The 24122-nt window shown below is 33.3% G+C and overlaps 1 protein-coding gene across 1 annotated transcript in view; it reads left to right on the top strand.

Moving 5' to 3' along the window:
- LOC125059068 (Down syndrome cell adhesion molecule-like protein Dscam2) overlaps positions 1 to 24122 on the top strand; it is a 75785-nt gene that overhangs the window by 26032 nt on the left and 25631 nt on the right. The window contains exons 13-24 of the mRNA XM_047663267.1: positions 807 to 955; positions 4055 to 4220; positions 5332 to 5468; positions 7590 to 7742; positions 8947 to 9037; positions 10687 to 10769; positions 14892 to 15026; positions 16022 to 16174; positions 16975 to 17104; positions 17487 to 17662; positions 19137 to 19316; positions 23435 to 23629. Coding sequence (XP_047519223.1) covers positions 807 to 955; positions 4055 to 4220; positions 5332 to 5468; positions 7590 to 7742; positions 8947 to 9037; positions 10687 to 10769; positions 14892 to 15026; positions 16022 to 16174; positions 16975 to 17104; positions 17487 to 17662; positions 19137 to 19316; positions 23435 to 23629 — 1748 coding nt within the window. The remainder of the gene's footprint in view (positions 1 to 806; positions 956 to 4054; positions 4221 to 5331; positions 5469 to 7589; positions 7743 to 8946; positions 9038 to 10686; positions 10770 to 14891; positions 15027 to 16021; positions 16175 to 16974; positions 17105 to 17486; positions 17663 to 19136; positions 19317 to 23434; positions 23630 to 24122) is intronic.

The raw sequence follows: 24122 nt of genomic DNA, 5'->3' as shown, positions 1-24122 counted from the left end.
TTTGTGTCATCAATTGTTTTTAGTTTTGTTAAATCTAAGGAAATACGTCAGTTTTTTTTTTAAAGACAATTCACACCAGTTGACCGAGTCCCATGCTAAGCTGGTGAAGCTTGTTTTATGGATACTAGGCAACGGATATACATACATACTATAGATAGATAGACAGATAAATACATATTTAAACACCCAAGTCCTAAGCACAACACCAAATGCTCATCACATGGATGTTCGTCTCAGCCGGGGATCGAACCCGGGACCCATGGATTCGCAGTCAGGGGTACTAACCACTAGACCAATGAGTCGTCAAGTTAAGTTAGTTACTTAATTTATTACTCAGATCCCTTACTCTGTCACTTCCAATAGTAATGCAATCAATAACGTTTTTGTTCCGCGTGATTCCAAGTATCCAACATCTGCGCTGGACTTGAGTACATCGAACTTGTATATGTCACCGTAAAATTGTAAAAACCGTTAGATTGTAATCTATCTCGCGAGATTGTAAACTGTCGAAAGATTGTCAACTCAACATACTGCTTGCAATTTAACGTATTATTATTCGGTAGTTATATGAAATTGTTGGGAAGTAAAATTAATCTGTAATTGACCAAAGAAGTTTGAATGATAACTAAGTTAGTGTAGTACAATCTACCGAATACCGATAACCGATAACCGATAGATTACAATCTAACGATTTTTACAATTTTACTTTAACATATACAAAAACGTCAGGATGTTGGTATTGGAAGATACTGCTGTTGATTTATTTTGCTTACTTATTAACTTTGCTTAATCTTCCCACTTCTTAGGTTGAAAATATCTGAAATGAAATCCGAGGATGGTATGACAAGCATATTAGAGTTGATACAGACTGAAACGAGTGATGGTGCTCTCTACCAGTGTAAAGCTGGAAATCCTTATGGTGCGGATGTCTATTCTGTGTTTCTTACAATATTGGGTGAGTTTTTATATTTATTTACATGTCCAATACTAATTAACAGTATTATAAAACATATACAATTAAAAGTTATATAATATGATAATTAATATAATATAATATGCGGCATATTATGAGAAGTTTATATTGTACCATATTCTTGCAAAAAACTTATCATTATTCAAAATCAAGAATCATTTATTAATCTAGGTAACACAATGTACACTTATGAACGTCAAAAAAGAAATACATTAAATGCTTCTAATTTTACATTTACTGCCAGTTCTGAAATCAAGGGCGTAGAACGGAAGAGAAGAATATAAAATTACCAGAAAACCTTTTAAAAATACTACATAATAATGATAACATTCAACCTCTTTAATAATGCCTGAATAAAGCACATGTATTTTCTAACAAGTTATGACTTGACAACGATTCCAAAATCAGTCTAAAAAGATCATCACACACCCCCCCCCCCCCCCCCCCCCCATATAAATACTAATTAACACTTAATACATTTCTCTTAATACATTGAAATATAGTTTTATATTGATAAAAGCTTACCAACGCTCGTCACACACGTAATACATTGGTACAACCACAATATACAATTTTTGAAGTGACAAGCACTTATGGTAGGGGAGCCCACGATGCTAAATGGGGATTTACTCGAGCGTCGTAGAGACCTATTGCGATGCAAAGCTTGGATAATAAGAAGAAAAAAATGTTAAATGATATATACATTTTCATCGGTGGGGGAAGCGGCTATAGATTGTTAAATATGTAAAAAAAAACTGTTGCATTGACATCCTCGAGCGCGTCAGATATTGATAGCATCAATGCCCTACGTATTTTTAATAATGTACGTATGTTAATCTGATCGTTTGCATGATGCGGGTGGTTGTATTTAAGGGTTGAAAATGAAAAAAAAAAAAAAATTATCGAGCGCGTCAGATTTTCTAAGGGAGTGTTAAGTGCACCAAAAAAAAGCTCTCATTCACTAATCTGACGATTTCGATGGGACGCAAACCCACGGCCATTTTCATAATTTGCAAAAAAAAAAACGCAATTTTGAAATACTCTTGAGTACTCGCGTCACATTAAGATATATGTGGTTCATCTTTATGTTCTAAACGTACTGTCTCATAATCTGACGATTATCTAGAGGGATTCGGCTGATCTGACAAAAAAAATTTAGAAAAACGGTTCACCTAAAGGGCCATCCCTGCAACTTCCCGCTAATTCCATTCCTGGGCGCTTAAAATTAATATTTTGAGCTCGCTGAGTTCAAATAAATAACATTTCTATGCATTTGAGCTCTCCCAGATCGAAAGTCTGATAGAAGTTTCATAGAACACTATTTTTGGAATTTTCAAACCGCAATAACTTTTGAATGGATCAAGCAATTTTCACGCGGTTGGCGGCATTCGACGCAGTTTTATTATCCTCATAAGTAATTTTGCAATTTTAATTGATCGAACCACAAATTTTGTAGTAATCCCGAACAAACACTTTTTCGGGTTTCTTTCGTTCACGATATCTCTCGAACGAATCAACCGCTTTTGACAAGCTTGGTGGCAATCGACGTGGTTTTTCAAGCTCAATTTTTGAAGTTGATCGATAAAGAAACCACTTTAAAAAAAAAATATTTGTTATTTTTTTAAGATTTTTCAAAATTTCTCAAAATCTATCGGTCCGAATCGGTTCAAATTCACAGGAAATGTAATTTTGAGGGAAATATTTAGAACGCCGTTTAGTAGATTCCGATCGGTTTAAGGAAATGTAGGCATCACGCAGCTGCACGCATTTAACTTTATCGACGAATTTTTGTTATTTCGGCTTGCGGAAATCGTCAGATTATATATTTTTCATTATTCTTGAATTATTTCCTTCAAAATAAAAAAAAAATTAGCTACGCTCGAGAATGTCGAGATGACGTTTTTTTTTACAACTTTGTTGCCCTCCCCTTTTTTTCCGTCACTCTCAAATTGTCAGATTAGTGGAATATACACTTTTTAGGATGTAATTAACTCACCCTACCTTAATCTGACGCGCTCGGGAATTTCTGATGGTCAATTTTTTTTTACTAATCTGATCCTGTCTCCTTCACGGGCGGCCTTATATATGGGCCTCATATTTTGTGGAGGTACTTAACCGGGTATAAGGTATCCCCCTATATATTAATCTGCCGCGCTTTAGTAAATCCCGAAATCCCCTCTTGGGCTCCCCTACCATTATAGGCAAACATGACATACACGAAGAATGATACAAATACTAAACAAAAAAATTTAAATTACAAAATCTATAATAGTAATTTTAATTGTTTATATATTTTATTCGCTTATATATTTTAATTTACTATATTCATTTAGAAATTCAGTTGTATATGAATGGAAACAACAGTAATAATTATTGTACATAAAATATGCCCAGTATAAGCCTTTCAGTGTTTTTGCCTCATTATCTATGGTCTAATGCCAGTTTTCTTAAATTTTTGCAGCGTCGTGGAAAGTATATTTTGAGCTAAATAGTCTGTGTATATATCATAATATCACGCTTGAATATGCTAACTGTTAGATTAACTTATAGATTTTTATGCTAACTGTTGGTAATTGGCAATATTTTCAATGAAACTCGTAGATTTCTTGTTAACCAATGTTTTATTTAATCACTTATTGCATTACACTATTTTACATTTCTATTAGCACATACTAGGGTTAGCGCACCTAGTGCCAAAAAAAGGAAACTCATTTGCACGTTAGACAGTTGTTAACAAAGTGTTTACAGAAACACTTTGTACTACATTATAAATTTATAATCATTCAATAAACAAGCTTGTAAAATATTTATTTTTGACGTGACAACGTCTTATAATTCGATGGAGCCGGCTGCACGCACGAAAAAACATGACTCATGCGGCGTTACCTCGCTCTGAGGCGTTCCATTTAAGGCTTGAAGTGCAAGCGAGAGCGCGATGCGACAGAGAGGCACAATCGGACTCCGCGCTCTTCAGCGTTCGACATCTGTCTCTCTCCTACTTGAGTGAGCGATTCGTGACGTTGTCACGTTCAACTATCGTCAGTAAACCGACTTTACAGACAACCGATTTTTTTTTATCAGAACCGCCATTACCTCCAAGTGACTTATCAGTGGACTCAGTCAAAAGCCGGTCAGTACGGCTTTCCTGGATAGACACAACGCGTTCACTGGCTCAATACTACACTATACAGATAACGAACACGCAGCGATTATCGTGGAACAATGCGCGGGCTATTAATGTTACCAGGTGAGCAACAAGCAAGATATCCCTTAGCATTATAGTAGATGATACCTTATTTATATTAAGGCACTAGAAATGTTATCGAGTTGTGGACCGTATAAAAACCAGGGATTCCTTCTATCTTCTATTCTGTGTCGTAATCATTTATTTTTTCTAAACAGACAAGTACGTGATTAGACTTCTGGGCCTAACACCCGCCGTCGTCTTTTTGGGTCTAATGCCTTAGGATTTTTTCCTTCACCGTACGAGCTAGTGTTGAATGCACGCACAGACAGAGTGACAAGTCAATTGGTGCACAGCCGGGTTAGAACCTACGATCTCAGTACAGTACGTTCAACAGTACGAGAGTTGTACGCTGAAACCACTACGCCAACTTCTCCTAGCCTACAGGAGACAATAAGGTGTCGGTTTATTACAACAACAAGAAGCGTTTACATAAGTTTAAAGTTCGAGTACAGTACTGTATGTGGCGTATAGTCAGCAGTTTCAGCGCTTGATGTCTGACCAAACAATATGTTTCGCTTTGGAAAATTTAGAAGGCTGGCGTACTTATCTTACTTCAAACATAGTTTAAGAAAATGCCGATTTAATTTAGAACATTTGATTTTAGTTTTATCACTTACTATAATAAGGTTTTTGTATACAAAAATGTTATTACAGATTGTGACTTCGTATACGTTACGTACGTAAATCTGAATACACAATTATCCTATTGATATCGTATTTCTCATTCTTTACAATTGCTTTGCAGTTCATGAAACCGTGAGATTAGGTTTTTAGTTTATTTTTATTAAAAAAAAAATTGTTTTTTTAGATTAAGGTTCTATAATTTTTTTATAAGATTTGGTTATGCACTTCTTGCACTTTACCCATCATATTTCTTGTTTTAGTTTTTTTCCTTACTAATGTTCTCTGGAAGGTATCGCTTGATAAGGTCGCCAGTTCCATCCCTTATAATTTTTATGTATTATGTTATTAGGTTTTCTATAAAAGTAACCTGTAAATAAATAAATAGCCTCAATATCTGATTCGAAAGAAACTTTCATAAAGATTTTAGTATTGCATGTGTTTAAAACCTGAAAATCACATTTATTGACACTTTATTTAAATTGAACAGATCGGATGAAATACGTCACACAGTCGACATAGAACAATTGCAAGCGGCAACAGGATATTCAGCTAGAGTAGCAGGCGGGAACCAAGCTGACCTGAGCCCTTATAGTGTGCCTGTTAGGTTCACCACAGCTGAAGAAGGTAAGAAGAGATGATATAAAGCGTAAAATTACGAAACGATTTATAGAAATGTAAGATTTGATAAGAAGATACTTAGTAAACACCTTTTGGTCCTTGGCGCGACAGACAGTGCTTAGCCAGAGGCTGTTTGAGCGCAGAAGAAACAGTCAGACGTAACCCTTCCAATAGAAATCCTCGGAACAACGAGGTCGCTCCGTGAGGCCTGTGAAATGCTCAGGACACTTCTAAATGGAGCTAGGCTGGCTTAAGTAGCCAGGACATAACGTACAACGGACCAAATAAGAAATGACTAGATGTAAAAAAAGTTCTTTAAATAATTATATATGCACTTACGAAATAGCTAGTTATTTTTGGTATTTTTGTGTTATTAATTTTAATAATAATTATAAAAGTTTAATATGTAATCAAAATATGTAATGAGAAATAATAAATTAAACTTTTGGCGTAAATAAACTATCAATTCTAGATTGCTTCGCTTCTTTCTTCTTGCTATCGTACAGATCTTGGTAACACTGATAGGCTGCACAAATTTTGTTATTAACGTTGAAACTTCTCTCAAAACTAGGATCATTTTCTTCAAAAAATGTCATGACATTCTCCAAATTTGCACAAGACAGGTGATTTTTCCTATGCCGGAAATCGAAACAAATGACGTATGCTTGAGGAATAGTGTCAAAACATTGTTCGACGTAACTTGAAACGAGGGCTGCCTGTATGTTTAATTTAATTGTATAATATTGCCGTGTAACGAAACGTATATCCGCTTTCCAATATCATTTTTCATTTATAGTAACAGCAGTGAATCTCTTGGAACTAAATATTTCAAGGAGTCTCAGGCGGCGAGATTTCGCCTTCCGCCGTATCTTAATTTATCAATGTCAGTAGTTCGCTTCGGGATAGCAATATATCAAATAAATCCTATTGTTGCCGCACAATGTTCTAACGATAAGACGAGCCCTTTTAATTTGTCCCTTGGCGTCTATGAACAAGATTTAAAGGTCTAATTGGAGCAAATAAAGGTTATATATTCCGTTGTTCTATTGCCCTAAAATTAGGTGTATTAATAATTCGGAAAAGTGTTGTTTTATTGCTCACAAGCTTCCGAATTCCCCGCGTTGAATATGTGCATTTTAGTTTTTGTGCTATAACTCTTTAATAATAATAATTATATGCAATTTACACAAAATTCTAATGATAATATAATAAACCTTTCTTAGGAATCACTGTTTATTGGTAAAAACCGTACAAAAATCCGTTCTGTAGTTTTTGATTTTACGCAGATACACGCAGTCAGGGAGACTTAATCGGTGGATACAACGAAAGTTTAATTCAAAAGTCTGCCACTGTCCCGATTTATAACGTACTATGTGCCTTAATAAATAAATAAAGGAATATATTATGACTTAAACAGTAAATAAGTTTTAGCACAGAACCTGAACAAATTTTGAGAATTATATCTTTGCTAGCGAGTAAGACTTGTTATACTACTAAAAAATGCTATAAGTTTTATATTCAATAAACTTTAATAATATTAAAAACGTAAGCTTGTAATGGACCCGATTGATGATAAAACTATTTGCTATGAATCATTTATTTGTTTGATTTAAATATTTGCACATAAACGAAATATATACTATTTTAATTATGATTGTCAACTTTTCTCTATGATTATAAGCATGTATTATAAATATAAACCATCTTAAATAATGATTTAAGATGGTTTATAGACAATGGTCTATCGAAAAAAACACTTCAACATTCGTAGGAAACGCACGAATGTTTTCAAACGCAAATGAAAAGCGACGTCTTTCTGTACTAAGGTCTACATTAATTAATTTAATTGTTAAATAACTTGTTACTTTTCATCAGTGAGACGGATATATTTAGTTGCACACTGGCTGAATTCACAAGAATTTCATTATTTATAATTAGTTATAAAATGGTTTAGGTTTTTATGTTTTTACTTGTTATTTTTATGTTATGTTTTACTTTAGTTTTCTATTGTATTAGTATTAAGTTACTGTAAAAATAGGAAACAAGGAAAAAAATTATAAAAAAAAATTATTAAAAAAAAATTATTAAAAAAATTATAAAAAAAATTTATTACCCTTCATCCTTCAGCTCCATCTTCATCACCCCTCAATGTGCAACTGGAGCAGACGTCATCGCCCGGAGAGTTACTTGCAAGATGGCTACCTCCACCTACCGATACTCATAATGGAATGATTCTCGGTTATCGAGTACGAGCTGTGCCACAACTTACTGGTTTTAAAGGTATGGACAAAGTATTAATACAAGTGGGCCTAGTGGTCAGGAAATTACCATAGTTCACAAAATTTATATGTTTGAACTTTTTTAGAGTTTTTTTTTCTTTTTTTTTATCTTTTTTTGAAAAGAGCGTACCAATTCTTAAAAGGCCGGCATCCCACTCGCGAGCCCTCTGGCATTAAGAGTGTCCGTGAGCGGCGGTATCACTTAACATCAGGTGAGCCTCCTGCCCGTTTGCCCCCCGTTCTATAAAAAAAACTGGTTTAACACATTACAATGTGATATTTTTGTAATATTTATTTTATTAATGTATTGTATATAAACAAGACGTCTTCTCCATATAGACTTTAACTTCTCTTTAAGTTGTAAATAGTTTTGGCTTACACGTATAGATAATAAATTATTTGATGATGAAAATCTTATTTATGTTTTCTTATCTGTAAATTGTAATAGTAAGAGTCTGATTAGAAATTATTCCAAGTTTAAATTTGTTACGTTATCATGTAGCATTCCCTGTTAAGGCACACATTTTATCATATAAATCGAAGGCTTTGGTATTTTTCTAAGATTTTCAAATACATTTGGGAATGCGAGCCTATGCTATTCTGATTCGTATATAGAGCTACAAGTACCCTGGAGTATTGTATAGTGTTTAATTACAAAGTAAAACTACTTACCTATAATTAAATATTGTAGTGTGTAAATCGCTTAAGTTACTGAAATATATATCATTCTCGTGTCACAATGTTCGTTCCCATACTCCTCCAAAACGGAACGACCGATTCTTATGATTTTCTTATGCATATTCAGTAAATGTGAGCAACGGCTACTATCTATTCTAGCTCCTAAGTGATAAGGAGTGTCCCAAATTTGTTATTTTATTTTTTAGAATTTTTATTTGTTTTTATTTTTTTATGATACAACATACAAAAATACATACAACTCCTAATTTCACCCCTCTACGATCAACCCCCATTTTTTATTATTGTAGATAGTTATTTTTATTGAGCCAAAAAAATGTACCTAGAAATAATAAACATGGCAAAACAAACGTTTGCCGGGTCAGCTAGTATTTTTATAAACTTAAAATTTTATAATGTTCGATAAACAAGTAGATCACATAACAATATAAATAGGATATATCGCAACTAAAACAATGACGTTATCTCAGTTAAGTGGCAGTTAAGTAACGTTTAAACCTTTGTCGCAGAATCCCCAGAGAGCAGCGACAAGATAATAAAGACAACTTCTGTTTATTCTAAACAAGAGACCATTATTACGGGACTTCTAAAAGGAGTGAGGTTTGTTACTTTCTTAGTTTATCGCTTTAAACGTCTTTTATGTCATTGTATAGAATGTATTGGGCTATTTTAGTTCAAATTAATTTTTGTAATGTACATTAATTCGCCAACTAAAACAATTGACGATCATCATCAGGAGCCAACAAGATAGACTCTTTGACATCAAAATTTATAAATCTAAAAACTATTACTAACTTCTGTTTTAATTACTTCCGCATTACTTAATGCAGATATTTTATAGTATTTATAATTTTCTTAACCTAGATAATAATAATTAAAAATTAGTAAAAAGAAAATAAAAAGAAATTTAAAAAGTTTGTTCCCTGTGGCACCTTTAACGCTGGCAGCATTTCCTCGCTGTATTGCGATACTTATTCGTTGAGCGAGGAAATAATTAAGATTCTATACTCGTATCTTTTTAGTTGTTGAAATACATATATATATACATACATTTAGGAGTTAGGCTTGTTACATTTGCAATAGAAAAATATATGATTACTATTCTGTTACGACTAAAAACAAGTTTAATGTTGTAATAATTAAGTAGTGTGAGACGACTCATTGGTCTAATGGTTAGTACCCCTGACTGCGAATCCATGGGTCCCGGGTTCGATCCCCGGCTGAGACGAACATCGATGTGATGAGCATTTGGTGTTGTGCTTAGGTTTTGGGTGTTTAAATATGTATTTATATGTCTATCTATCTATAATATGTATGTATATCCGTTGCCTAGTACCCATAACACAAGCTTCACCAGCTTAGCATGGGACTAGGTCAATTGGTGTGAATTGTCTTTAAAAAAAATGAACTCTAGAATTGATTGAAGAGACACGAAGGAGATAATAACTCAGGTTAACAGTATTATTTGCGATTCAATTTAAATCTGTTGAACATAAAATATTAATACAATAAATTTTTCCATCTCTCTGAATAATTTTAATTGAATATCCGTATTTGCTGACTTTCCAAGAGTAAGTTGAAATGCTATTTTATCGCTTGTATAAAAACGTGAAATTTAACTGTATGCGTTCTTGGTAATATATTGAGTATTTATTTATAAACACTAGACAGATTGAAAAGGGATATTATAACCCGGAACTAATGGGTTCCCAAACTTATTTATTTATTTATTTATTTCGTAATCTACAGCTAACATAAATTATATATAATAACAAACAGTTACACTGAAAATATAGCCAGAAATGGAATACATAATACATTTTAATACAAAAAGGTTCAAAAATATACAAAATCAAACAAACAAAAAACAAAATTATTCTATACATTCAACTAAATAATACCTAATTTGGCTGTTGTGTGATGGTGTAAAAGTGAGGGTAAGTACGTGAAGGTGTGTATGTGGGGTATGCTCATGATGCAGGTGATTTTGCGCTATGGATATTCTTAATACTCCTTTTAATCATATTCCGCGATAGCTTAAACAGGTCAAGGCTTAAATATTGGTCGTTGTATGTCCGGGCTGCGCGATAGAAAACTGAGTTTTATTAGCTCCAGGATATAAAATTGAACACTTAGCCACGACAGTCTATTACTATATCTAAGGTATTTTTACATTAAAATCTGGACAGTTATAAAAAAAACTGAAAGTTACCTTTATTTAGCAATGACTAATAAACGTGTTTTAACAGGTACGCTGTGTCCGTAGCAGCCTTCAACAGTGCTGGGAATGGGCCATTCTCTATAGCCTTATTTGAGGACACAAGGGAAGGAGGTATGTTACACTAGCAAGTATATTTGTAAATAGTAACTTGAAAGTATGGACAATATTTTATATTTTCACGCCCCTTCTTCACACAATACAATACAATACAGTCATGCATCGTATACCTTGAGATTATAATAGAAATTACCAGCAAATAGAAATATTTAATGTATCTAAAAAATGCATAAGAAATTATATAAAAACTCTAGTATCCTTTATTAGATAGAATGGCTTTGTTATTCCTCCTTTATAATAAATATGTTGTAATGAACTATGAATCTTAGAATTTAGGATTTACATACATACATACATATATTCTTTGTATTTTTTGTATTTGTTTAGGTGTAACTGTGTTTTGTGTATGTTTAAATGTGTATTCCATTTTTGGCTCTTGTGTAAAGTGTATTTTTTTGAATATAGTATAGTACCAACTTGTAAGTTGCTGTAGGAATACCACTAAGCAAATAAAATAAAATAAAATAAATATTTTATTATAACATATAGCCACGTAGTACTACTATGAGCCAACATTTTCTCTTGTATTTTTTTAAATTCTATTCTATATATTTATTAAATCTGTTAATAGCTAAACAAAGTACTATATTTCAAAGCCTTGTTACATTTTATATTAAACCCATTACGTAAAGCTCGTGCATATAAGCAAATTTTACTTAACTCGAAGCTTGTAGCATCGTTCAAATCACAGAGTAGGAAATTTCAGCTTGTCTATGAATTTTCAGTTCCTTTTTGCAACATTGTTTCATGCTAAACATTTATATATAAATTTGTAAAGTTTATAAAATGATGGGATATAAGTAGAGCAGCTATGTGGCTACGAAAAGCTAGACACCGAGAAGAGTGGAAGCTTTTTGAGGAGGCTTATATCCAAGGACAAGCTGTCAAATGGAATTTAACCGGCCGGATTCTAAAACAATGTGTATGCCTAAAAAATACAAGAAAATATGACATCACAAATTTAGCACACGTACACAATTACATTAGAACATAAGAAAAAAATCTATTAATTATTAGTACTTTATTATTATAAGCTCTGTAAAATATTACACACTTTATGTGTAAAATATTAAGTAAAAATATGCAATCAAAAATGATTATGAAAGTATAAAATATCTATCTACAAACTTTTTAGCTAAAATTTTTACACTGCACAGGGAACTGTGCCAAACACTTGTAAATTTAGGCCAATAATTCGTATGAGTGAGAGCTAATGAGTGCAAAATAGCCCCTTTCGAAACTGCAAGAGTTTCATACACATTTCCACTTCCAAACAATATTTGTTCAATTAACGTTAAATTAATTAATTTCCCCTTAATGGTAGACCAATTTTTGTACCAACTCATGTTATATTTTGGCTGACTTGTATGGCTAGAATAAAAGCTTTGCTTACTGTATATTATTAAAATAATAATAAATTGTATTTTCCACTTCACAATATTTATTTATTCCATATCATTATTCTATCTTTACAGTAATTACTAATTCGATAGAAAGATATTGAATTTAATATGCTGCAGGTATTCACTTTCATGCATTAACCATCTTTGTGAGAGACTGGTGCCTATAATAGGTCTACAGAAGTCCTGTGGTAACAGGTCATCAGCTTTCCATCACAGACAGAAAATTTACAAAAACATGATGATGACGTAACTAAAGTAACTAAGTAATATGTGTAAAGTTGTGTGGATAAATTTAATTTAAAGTCTACCTCAAGAAATTTTCTGTTGCATCGTTATCAAGGCTGTTTAGATATTTAAAAAAAGGCTCTTCACATTTTTTTTCATTTTGACTGTAAACACTTATGGAATAATTAATTTTTTTTTGTACAAAAACGGGTTAAATTATAAATTTCCAAATTCAGTAGTTTCTAATAAATTCTATTTCATTGATGAAAAATAATTTATTTTAAATCAGGATAAACGCATTCCTTCCAATGAATTTAAACAGCAATTTAAAACGTGGTAACTTTTGTTTTTCCGCGTAAGCAAGAGACACTATTTACTATAGTAAATAACAATCTACATCAAGAATGTAATTTAAACTATTAAAATAGTTGTTTAAAAAATAAAAGTCTATACAAAATTAAAAATAGAAGCTGCCATAGCCACTCGCGTAACTATTCCGTCATTGTCAGAAATCACGAAGTTTGTTTTGTAGGCGATGAAAAAATATATATTATATGTTGTTAATATATGTATGTAGATATATTCAAAAAGCGGTTAACAATTAGGATATACAAGGCAACCGATGATGGTGAAGTCGGGTTGGGTAGGTCTAGTCGTACCAGGACCAAATCCAGGAGGTACTAGAGAAGGAACTACTAGTTAAAAGTACCCAAAACCAACGAGCATGAAAGTGGAAGCGAGAGGGGTATATCGTGACCGTACCAATCCGTCTCTGCCTACCCCTACGGGAAATAGGCGTGATGATATAAACAAATAATAAAACATATTATTCATATTCAATAAACAACATTAGAAACAAAATTGTGATTTTACATGGGCCGAAAAGAAATATCGAATTACACTCACTACTACCAGTAGAATTGTAAGAAGTTACCATAGAATCTACCTTTCGAGATACATTAAAATTCAAAGGACGAAACTAAACCAACCAGGCCTACTCTGTAGAATGTTTCTAACCATTTCGTAGATTACTTAGGAATTGCCATTGGTAGGTCTTATTTATAAATAAAAATGTAAAATCTATACTTGCAATTTTTGTGAATATGTGAGCACCATGTATCTACTTAATAAATTAGTTAAGTTTTAAAAGATCTAGTTTTAAAAGAGTATGGAGTTTCTTTCCCATTGTCCTCCATATGAAACTACTTTTTGAAACGGATAACTAGTAATTTTTTTAATATTTTAAACTTGTAATTCGATTTTGAAAGTACCTTTTTATAGTATAAATGATTTGACTTGACTTTACCTAACAAAACACAAATTATCTTACAACAACAACAGTTCGAATCACCGTGGAAAACAGAAATCAGTATCAATCACCCAGTTCCCAATCACCTGTTTCGTTGTGAAAATATTTTTTTGTGAATTAAAAAATATATAAGCGAATTATTCCAAATTCAAATCAAAAATAATAATAGTTTTAGTATGTGAAGAGAACAGACTTAAAACGCCAACAAGTAATGGAAAAAAGTTCACAAGTCTAAATTATCTTTTGAGAATTCAAATTCCCTCTACCTTAACAAAAGCTATATTATTTTTCCCTATCGAGAGTCTTAATTGCTTCTCACCTTTTTAATTTTAATTATTCCGTTCAGTTGAAACATAATTAATGTTCGCTTTTTCAAGTTTTCGCTTTCAGTCTTTGAAAATTATCTTCATAATGAGTTTCATTTTTTTGATAATAAACTTTTATCTTGCTTCATTTAATTAGTGGATTGTTTTGCCTAGACTTGATTATAATTGACGTTTTTTATATGTATGTTCGTCAATTATTAGAAGACCCCTCGGCTATTATCAGGGTTTGATTATAGGGTCTATACGCAAGTGGATGTCCTTTCTGTGTGAGCTATCCTCCCTCAAACAGTGAAGGGAAATATCGTAAGGCAACAGTTAAGATCAATTAATGGAAAAGTGTTAGGCATAGATGACTAATACTCGTCTCGAAAGATAATTAAGTACGAAAAAAACTATAATCTAATGTCAAGACGAGACTAGCAAAGGCTCGTTGTTTAGATATTTAACTATTCATTTTTATTTAATATTTCAAATTAATTTTTGAGCTATTGCATAGATTTTTTCGCGGCGACCGAATCAAAAAATTCCGTAACAAAAATAACAACCTAACATAAACTTAACGATGACGTAATATAGGTGCGGCCAATATGCGTTAGAGCGGGACAGAACGCATACTGCGTCTCACATCTCTCTGATGAGATCGGTGACGTAGCGTAAGCGCGGCCGATTGCGTGTTAATCTGAGTCTGGTAGAGTGGTACATTGAATTAAATACAAAGAAATAACTTAAATTAATATCAAAGAAAAAAATACTCCATAAAAAAAATATAATTGCATAAGTTGATGAAAAATGCTATGCTAGCTTTACCGCGGCAGTACCCGAATACCACACGTTTTTTTAATTTGTATAACAGCTCCCGAGGAAGGCCCAACATCAGTCGAATGCGGTGGTGTGACATCAACAGCGCTGCGCGTGAGTTGGCAACCAATACCGCACCACAAACAGGCGGGCTCGTTGATTGGTTATACTGTTCTGTATGCTGCACAAGGTAAGGGAACAATATACAATATAATAAGTGAAGTAATAATAAAGCACATGAATTTATAAAAATACGTTGAATTATAATGATTCTTAGTTAAATAAAATACTCTTCTCAACCCTTTCTTACCCCAGTATACTCCGGTATTAGGTATACCGGAGTATACTGGGGCAAACCCAGATTTTACTGTCTTGAGCATTTTTTATCTAGAAGTATTCAATTCTGGGCAAACAAGAACTATTATCACATCATTATTCTTAGCCCAAATTAAAGAAAAAGTAAAAAACATTGTAATACGAAAATAACATGGGTCAAAAAGACCCGTACTTGGTATGGCCCAGTGGGAAGAAAAAAGAGAAGACGCTCACCAAAATCCTGCAAAGAGAAAGCGGGGAAAGATTGGAAAAGAAGCAAAGATAAGAGACAAATAGAACAATTTGGAAGAAACCTTCACTCCGTCGGAGATCGTGTACTATTAAATACAATAACATAAACTAAATGTAATATTTATAGTAAATGAATATATTTTTATTATCAACCCTCTCAGAGTTATAAACAACTAGCAGACCGGCCAAGCGTTGCTGTGGCTAAGGTTTTTGTTATATTACATAGTAGTAAACTATTCAAGGGAAACGGTAGGAGAACACCAGTCATGGGGACCACCATGCTTTTTTGGTGGTTATGCTATTCAGTTGTAGCTTATGTGAAATGCTGGTACTTTCAACACAGCGCCATCTGTTAGAATTGTGACTATCAAATAATTTGCAATAAAATAATATTGCGGGTATAAATTGAGATGTAAGCTGTTCTATCTTTTAAGTTAAATAAAACCGCACACGGTGTGCAAATTTGATTGAAATCGGTTCAGTAGTTTAGGAGTCCATAGCGGAAAAACAACGTGACACGTAATTTATATATATTAAGATAACTGATTCACTGAAAATAAAACTCAGGACCACAAGCTGTTGACTTCCTACAAAAACTATATTTCGTTTAAACACCAGGTCGTCAATGGCAGAATGCAACAGCACCAGTAACAGAAGTTCGTTTACAAGGCCTGAATAAGTACACCAACTACACAGTTAAAGTCGCCGGATTCTCCAACTATGGGATCGGACCTTTCTCATACCCTATCGTCTGCTCTACTTTGCAGGATGGTACGTACTTATATTCCTTTTTAGTTTTCTTGTGAAACCCTCTTTCTGTTCTCACCTCCGGGATTGCATAAAGTAAAAAGGTTAAAGGTTGGTGGACTCAGTTTACACACTTAGACTATCTAGGTAAAGTCCTGGCAAACTGAGCCAGCCTAGATTCTTCTAGAAGCACAGAAGTCTACTGGGCACTTCACTGCAACACTGTTCCGAAGATTTCTGTACGATAGCATAAAGTATAATTAATTTAAATTCCCGAAGTATCCAATCTTTTCGGGAGATCGACAAATGTATTACAATTTTTTTTATTGGTAATTTAAATGCGGTACTAAATACTTCAAAGTCCTCTCACCATAGTTTAGCTCGTAAATTACAGAACCAAAATTACCGTCATTCGCTACACATTTTTGAAGTTATACTTCTTTAGGCGCGTTATGAAAAATTGATGAGAGTGAAATATGCCCACGGAAGATGCTACGGCATTGGACATAATTTAAAAACAACATTCGAATAATAATAGAATTTATGTTTTTCAAATGTAAACTGAACTTTATTGACTATAATGACTCCTTTTCCAGTCTTTGATTAATTAATTGTAATTAATTATTTGCATGCAATCAAAAGCTATTTTTAATAATGCCAAAGAAGTATAACTTCTTACGCGCGTACATAAGTACACGCACCCTTTTTTTCTAATATTATATCAACTAAAACTATTTATTTCTATTTATGTAAGTTTTCCTTTCATGTTACGTGAGAATTGGAAAATCAAATACGTTTTATTGGAAACCCTTTCGTTTCGATAGTTCCGGAAGCTCCGGCGGAAATAAAGCTTTTATCGCAGTCGTCAAACACGCTGCTTGTTAGCTGGAAGAAACCTCGACAACCGAACGGAAAGTTGCTCCATTACACCGTCTACTGCAAATCTACTGCCAGGTATCTATTAAGTTTAGTTTTCTTGTGTATTTATTGTGAGTTGATAAGTTAGTATTTGCTTAGTAGGGATTTTGTAACGTATAATAATAATAATGTAGTGAAAAAATCACACCTAAAATATAAATCAATGAACCATCTGAAATTTTCTATATGTATAAAATTTTACTTATTCCTACACATTTTATAATTACAGGTCCGAAGTCAAACAAGTTAAACCCTTTTATTTTCAAACCTAGTAAAAGAAAATGTCCTTGATAATTAAAATATTTTTATTGTAAAAATAACAAAACTAACCTGGTGATTGAAGTTTTAATCCAGAAGTCACGCAAATAAAACTAAAAATATAAACGTATTTTTTAAAATTAAAAAATTATTTCCCTAGCAATGACGGCCCAGAGTCCCACAGGATAGATGCGCAAGAAACTCAAGACGAGACACATAGCCACGAGCTAAAGGGTCTACAGGAAGGCAAGCAATATGATGTATGGGTGACAGCAAGCACTGCCATTGGAGAGGGTCCTCCAAGCAGAAGAGTGACTGATGCGCCTCAACAAAGAGGTAATTAGTTGTTATACAGTACTGTACAGACAGTTTGGTGTCTATTGTAATGTAGACCTCTGCATTAGTTTATTATATGTTACTAGCTGACCGGGCAAACGTCGTTTTGCCATGTATATCATCTATATATATAAAAATGAAACCCGTTTTCCGTTGTCACGACATAACATGAAAACGGCTTGACCGATTTGTCTGATTCTTTTTTTATAATATTCCTTGAAGTACGATAATGGTTCTTATGGAGAGAAAAATTAAAAAAAAATGAGTAAAAAAGTCTAAAAACAACACTTTTCTATATTCCCATACAAAATATTCGTAATAATATTTAAAGGCAATTTGAATTTTAATACCATATCATAAATTTCAAGTGTTAGTGGAGGGGTTCAGGGAAGGTAAATTTTTATTTTTTGACATAATGTATTTGTTGCATTATCAACTTTCTTTTTTTTATCTTACTATCTAGACCGGTGTCCCGAATAGCAGAATAAGTATTAAAAAAAATAAAGAATCGACTGTTAGGCGGTACGATGTTCGCCAGACCAGCTAGTTTATAATAAAAAAATAGGGGTTGATCGTAGAGGGGTGAAAGTTAGGGGGTTATATGTATTTTTTAATGCTGTATCATAATCATATCATATGTAATAGGTGTGGACTACCCTTAACATTTAGGGGGACGAAAAATAGATGTTGTCCGATTCTCAGACATACCCAATATGCACACAAAATTTCATGAGAATCGGTCGATCCGTTTCGGAGGAATTTAACCACAAACACCGCGACACGAGAATTTTATATATTAGATAATCAGCCAAAGATACATTAATAGCATATTTAATTATTGTGATAAATCTAACCTAGGTCGCATATGCAATAATGTTAACTAAAAATTATTAGCGTGATTTAAGTCAATTTTCTGTGGAAAAGGAGATATGGAAAGAAAACGATTTACTTTATATACATACGTTTTGCTTAAAAGTTATACATGAATTGTATTACTATATTATGAAGCATAAAGAATGAAGATGTCCTTCGATCAACTACAGTAGAATTGGATAGTACAACTTTCGAAAAATATATTTGTTAAGGGTGATCAATAATTTTAGACACAGCCGATCGCCACATTCTTGTTCAAGCTTGACGCAAGGTACACAATTGATTTGAGTAAAATCAAGGATATATGTACTCAAGGCTTACAATTTATTGTTTAAAAATTGTTTATGAACGGCCACCGAACCGTTCTTTGTGAACAACTTTGTAAAATATGTCATATTTCACCCTCTGAACATTCTTAAAATCGTTTAAACAGATAATATATATTGAATTTTAAAAATGCAGAGACATATGAATAACCAGGACGATGACTCGTTTTTTAACACACAACATACTAGAGATATATGGTTTATTATTTTCTAAGATATATATAAAACTGTATCTTAATTAGTTTAACATGAGATAAATGTGTTATTATCAACAGTGGTGGCCGGCGTTTCATCCCTTGGTGGCGAAGTGGTGGTACCAGTGCGTGGCTCTCTGGTCCTCGCATGCAAGAGCGTGGGTGTACCACCACCACGCACTGTATGGTACCACAACCATTACATCATTACTCACCACCCACGCTACACAAGGAATAAGGATGACAGTTTACTTATTAAAAGTAAGTTTTAGTTAAGTATTAGATTAGGTATTAGTTTAAGGTTTAGGGTGTATAATGTATATAGAGAAATGTAATAGGTGTAGCAATATTTAATTAAAAAACACATTTATTATTAACTTTGTTGAGTTTTAGCAATTTGTTTAAAAAACGCTTTTAAAAACTAATGTTCTGAACAGATCGCAACTTTTATGTTCTATACTCAAACTCAAAACTCAAAATATCTTTATTCAAGTAGGTAACTAAGTACACTTTTGAATAGTCAAGTTAATCGTAAATTTACATTTACTACCAGTTCGCAAGTCAAGGGCGTAGAGCGGGTAAGAAGAACTGGCAAGAAACTTTCCGCCACTCTTTTTAATCGCCAAGTATTGTCATACAAATTGTTTGAACTGGAGCAATTCAATCCCAAGGATTAGGATCATTTAAGTAGTCCTCAAATTTATAAAAAGCTTTGTTGATTAATTTTCGTTTAACGAGGACTTTGAATTTATTTAGTGATAATTCTCTAATTGCGCTTGGGAGTTTGTTGTAGAAACGAATACAATTTCCATATAAGGAGTGATTTATCTTTTGGAGCCTGGTTGGTCGTACACTCAAATTAGTTCTATTTCGCGTATTATACTGGTGAAAGTCACCATTTGTTTTAAAATCGTTTATATTTTTTTGGACATACAACAAGGCTTCAAGAATATATTGACCAGATAGTGTCATAATATTTAATTCCTTAAACTTATTCCGTACCGACTCCCTCGGAGAAACACAACAAATACCCCGAACAGCCCGCTTCTGCAGCACAAATATGGATTGAACCTCTGCAGCAGCACCCCACAATAAAATGCCGTACGACATAACGCTATGAAAGTAGCTATGATACACAATTTTAGCCGTGTCCTCATCAGTAAACTGTCGGATTTTCTTTACTGCATATGCTGCAGAGCTCAGCCTATTCGAAAGAGTCTCTATGTGTGGGCCCCATTGGAGTTTACTATCTATTGTTATGCCTAGAAAAACAGTTTTGTCAACAAAGTTTAGTTCACTGTCCTTAATTTTCAGGTTACCAATATCTCGCTTTACGCTAGTAGTTGTAAATCTCTAGTAGCGTATATTAGTGTATATTCTCTGCTAGTAGTGTATATTCTCTAGTATCGCGATTTCTACGTGCAAATAAGTTTTAAAGAGATGGTTAAAAGCACAGGGTTTATAATATAAAAAAATTCTTCACCATATTTAATATTATATTTCTCCATTTACCTTATAAATCTTGTTTTAAATTATAATAGGCATTAAATTCGAAAAATTCTCTCGCGTTTTTTACTTAAAAATATCGTAATATTTTTACATTTATTTATATTTCCTCGTAGCTCTCATCAAAGTTAATTGCATGTGTATTGTGTCGTTTATTTTTCAACTTTCACCTTTGCTTACATCCCGGGTTTTTTAATTAAGTTTTTTAGGTTTCATATTAAAACATCAGTCTGAATAATGACTTGACGTAAAATTAAAATCGAAAGTACCAATTATATGAACTAGATAGCCGGCTAGATTGAATAACCCTGCTGAAAAAGGTTGTGTCGGATCTTTGTATCTATGAGAGTCAAAGCAATCAATCAATAGTGACCATGCATTGGGTGGTCGCTGTATTGTAATAAGTCAATAGCTTCCCTGGATTCAAGAACTATATAATAAACAAGAAAATTTCTATGTTATGGCAAGACTGAGCGTTTTCTAAGGCAGTTTTTGCCGCGCACCACCACTATGTGGAACCAGCTGCCCACTGAAGTATTTCCGAACCAATTCGACTTAGGGTCCTTCAAGAAAAGAGCCTACCAATTCTTGAAAGGCCGGCAACGCACTTGCGAGCCTTCTGGCATAGTGAGTGTCCATGGGCGGCGGTATCACTTAACATCAGATGAGCCTCCTGCCCGTTTGCCTCCTATTACATTTAAAAAAAAACTAAAATTTTACATTAGACATGTTTTTTATCCGTATCAGATTTAAGAATCAATTATTCTAAGAGTATTTTAAAAAGTGCGGTTATACTATAAAAAATAAAAGTGTGTTAAGTCATTATAAGATATGCATTGAAATTTAAAAAAAAAACATGTGTCACGGTTCCCAGCTCTTCCATACCAAAGTTAATACAGTGGAATCTCTATAACTCGAATGTCAAAAAAACGAGTTAACCAGTTTTCGACTTAACAAGAACTTCGAGTTACTGAGGCGCGATTTTTATGTGTATTTTTTGATTTGTAGAGTCGAATTTGAATAAGAATGCTACTTAAGTTTTGTAGTATATATTTTTTAAATATTAAATCGAATTACATATAAATAAAGTAAACTGTACACTAAAAAACAATAGATTAGAAGCCTCGAACTCGAACATTCATTTTGGATTATATTGCTATTATTTCTGGGAATTCCAAGTAAGCCGCCATCATATTTTAGTAACTACGACTTACGGAGTTTCCTTGATGAAATTCGAGTTATAGTTATAGTTATCAATACTTCGTAAGGAAATAACATTTTGTTCGAGTTACAAAGTCAAAATAATTCGAGATTCGCAATTTTTTTGACTTACTCAGGATTTCGACTAAACGAGGTTCGAGTTCTAGAGATTTCACTGTATATTTAATTTCGAAGTCTTTCTTTACAACAAATTCTTGTCCTAATTTTTAACAGCATGTGAGTGAATGAGCGAATAATGTGTATAAATCAAATACATGTTAGCAGTAGCTAACTCTCATTTAACACGTTCACTGCGGCAAGTAAAATAATAATTTTTCTCAGGTGCGGCGGCGGGCCAAAATGCGCCCCCAATGATATTTCCGCCAGTGCGTGGCAGGTCTTTCTAGACCCAACAGCACTAGGATAGATTAAATTGCTATAACTTTGTGGAAACATAATGTATACACTTTTTTTTTATATTGCTAGAATGACCATGAACCCAACTTCCTTAGGTTTGATTCGCCCCGGGATCTGGCAAACAGGAAATGAGAAATAAAGCAGGAAAATCGGCAGGCCGATATCGACCTGAACCGCACTAGAATATATTTTTAGTAGTGATGGGACAGAGAAATATCGAAAATAAAACAGAATTATCGTAAAGGAACTGAAAAATGTATTTATTTACTTATGACGTATGCCTGTCTTGGAAACAGAAATACTTTTTATTTTTCTTAGTGGAAAATATTTCTTCACTGCTGTCACTATCACAGTCAATAACTGCAAGGCGAATTACTCTATTTTCCAAAATTTGTATTTTTCTTGTATTGCTTGCCATCGTTGATAATATCGAACGCTATGTTAGATCAGTTAGATAGCACAACACTAAATGGCCGGGCGCGCGCTCTGTGCGGTATCGGGTCGCCAGCTGCCTGTTGGGAGGGCGGGCTGAAATAGGCCCACTGCCGCACTCAGCTGATGCAAAGCAGCGTCAGTGCGTGGTAGGTCGATAAAAGCCTGCCGTTATGTTTTGATGGGGAAAACCTACAATTTTGACCGCAAGATGAAATATATATTTGTCCCTGTTGAATTTTTACAAACACCTGAGATAATCGTTACGCACCAGCGAGAGGGACATAGATTTCTTCGTCCGCACCAGCGGAAATACCGCGGCAGGCTGATATCGGCCTGTTACGCAGTGAACGTGTTAACTGATTTTCAAGTGAAACTTCTTTAGGCGCATGAGGCTAAAATTTTTACGGAACGTCAGGAAGAACGTCACGACTTGTAGATTAAAATGCCATGTGTTTTTACTATCGAAGAAATAAATTTAAAAAATTAAATTTATAATTTGTATTAATTTATATTATCATTAGCACGTATACAGTGTATCAACAGTGTGAATACAGATATCCAATACATGGAGTGATCATATACTAGTATATGATCATCTATTGGGGCTTTTATCTTAGTAATAATCAACTAACAAAGAAGTTTCACTTCTGACATGTGTACTTTGTACGCACGCATTTTTTAAATTGTGAATGGTGACCGGGAATATATTAAGCAGTCTATTTAACTTATTGTAGATATACACTTATGTGCGTCTTGCGTCTCTCTATTTGCTTACAATGATACCCAATGAAACGGATATAAAAAGCTTATATTTTTTTTAGATATAGACCAATCCCTCAGTGGAAACTACACCTGCCTAGCGAAAAACCTCTATGGATCGGATTCAGTCGTGTACTCAGTCAAGGTACTGCCTCTCCCAGATCCACCCTCATTGAGAGCCACCCCATTTAAAGACTCTATTGTCATTGAATGGGATGAATTGAAGACTAATAATGATACGCTTACATATGGGATTAGTAAGTATTTTTAATAACCAGTAACAATTTATATTATAAACTATCTCACACAATATATCTATAACAAAAGGAACATGAATTCATTTTTTACTTAATCTCCGGCTTTACACGCATACTGCTGAAATATGTAATGCAAGATATGCAAAACATTTCATAAATTTGTCATATGATAAACTATTTAAATTTGAATGAAACAGACTATTTCACAGAATGCAACATGGAAGTAATGCAAGGTAATTTTGAGTGTAATATGTATAAAACATATTAACATATTTGACTCGGGCGACGAATAAGAATATGGACTGTTAAAGATAACTTGGCAAGAGCCAAGAGAATTGTTTTATCGGGTACATACTTAACATACAAATATAATTATATATTAAGGGCAGTATAATCAATGTTTAATAAAAAAAAATTAATGCCAATAACGGAATCAAAATAATTTTGTACAATGTCTAGACACTTGACCTGAAATGGTTGTTAAAATCTTGTC

The sequence above is a fragment of the Pieris napi genome, chromosome 19 (assembly GCF_905475465.1).
Source record: "Pieris napi chromosome 19, ilPieNapi1.2, whole genome shotgun sequence".
In the NCBI taxonomy this organism is placed as follows: domain Eukaryota; kingdom Metazoa; phylum Arthropoda; class Insecta; order Lepidoptera; family Pieridae; genus Pieris; species Pieris napi.
This window is presented reverse-complemented; position numbering and strand designations above follow the sequence as displayed.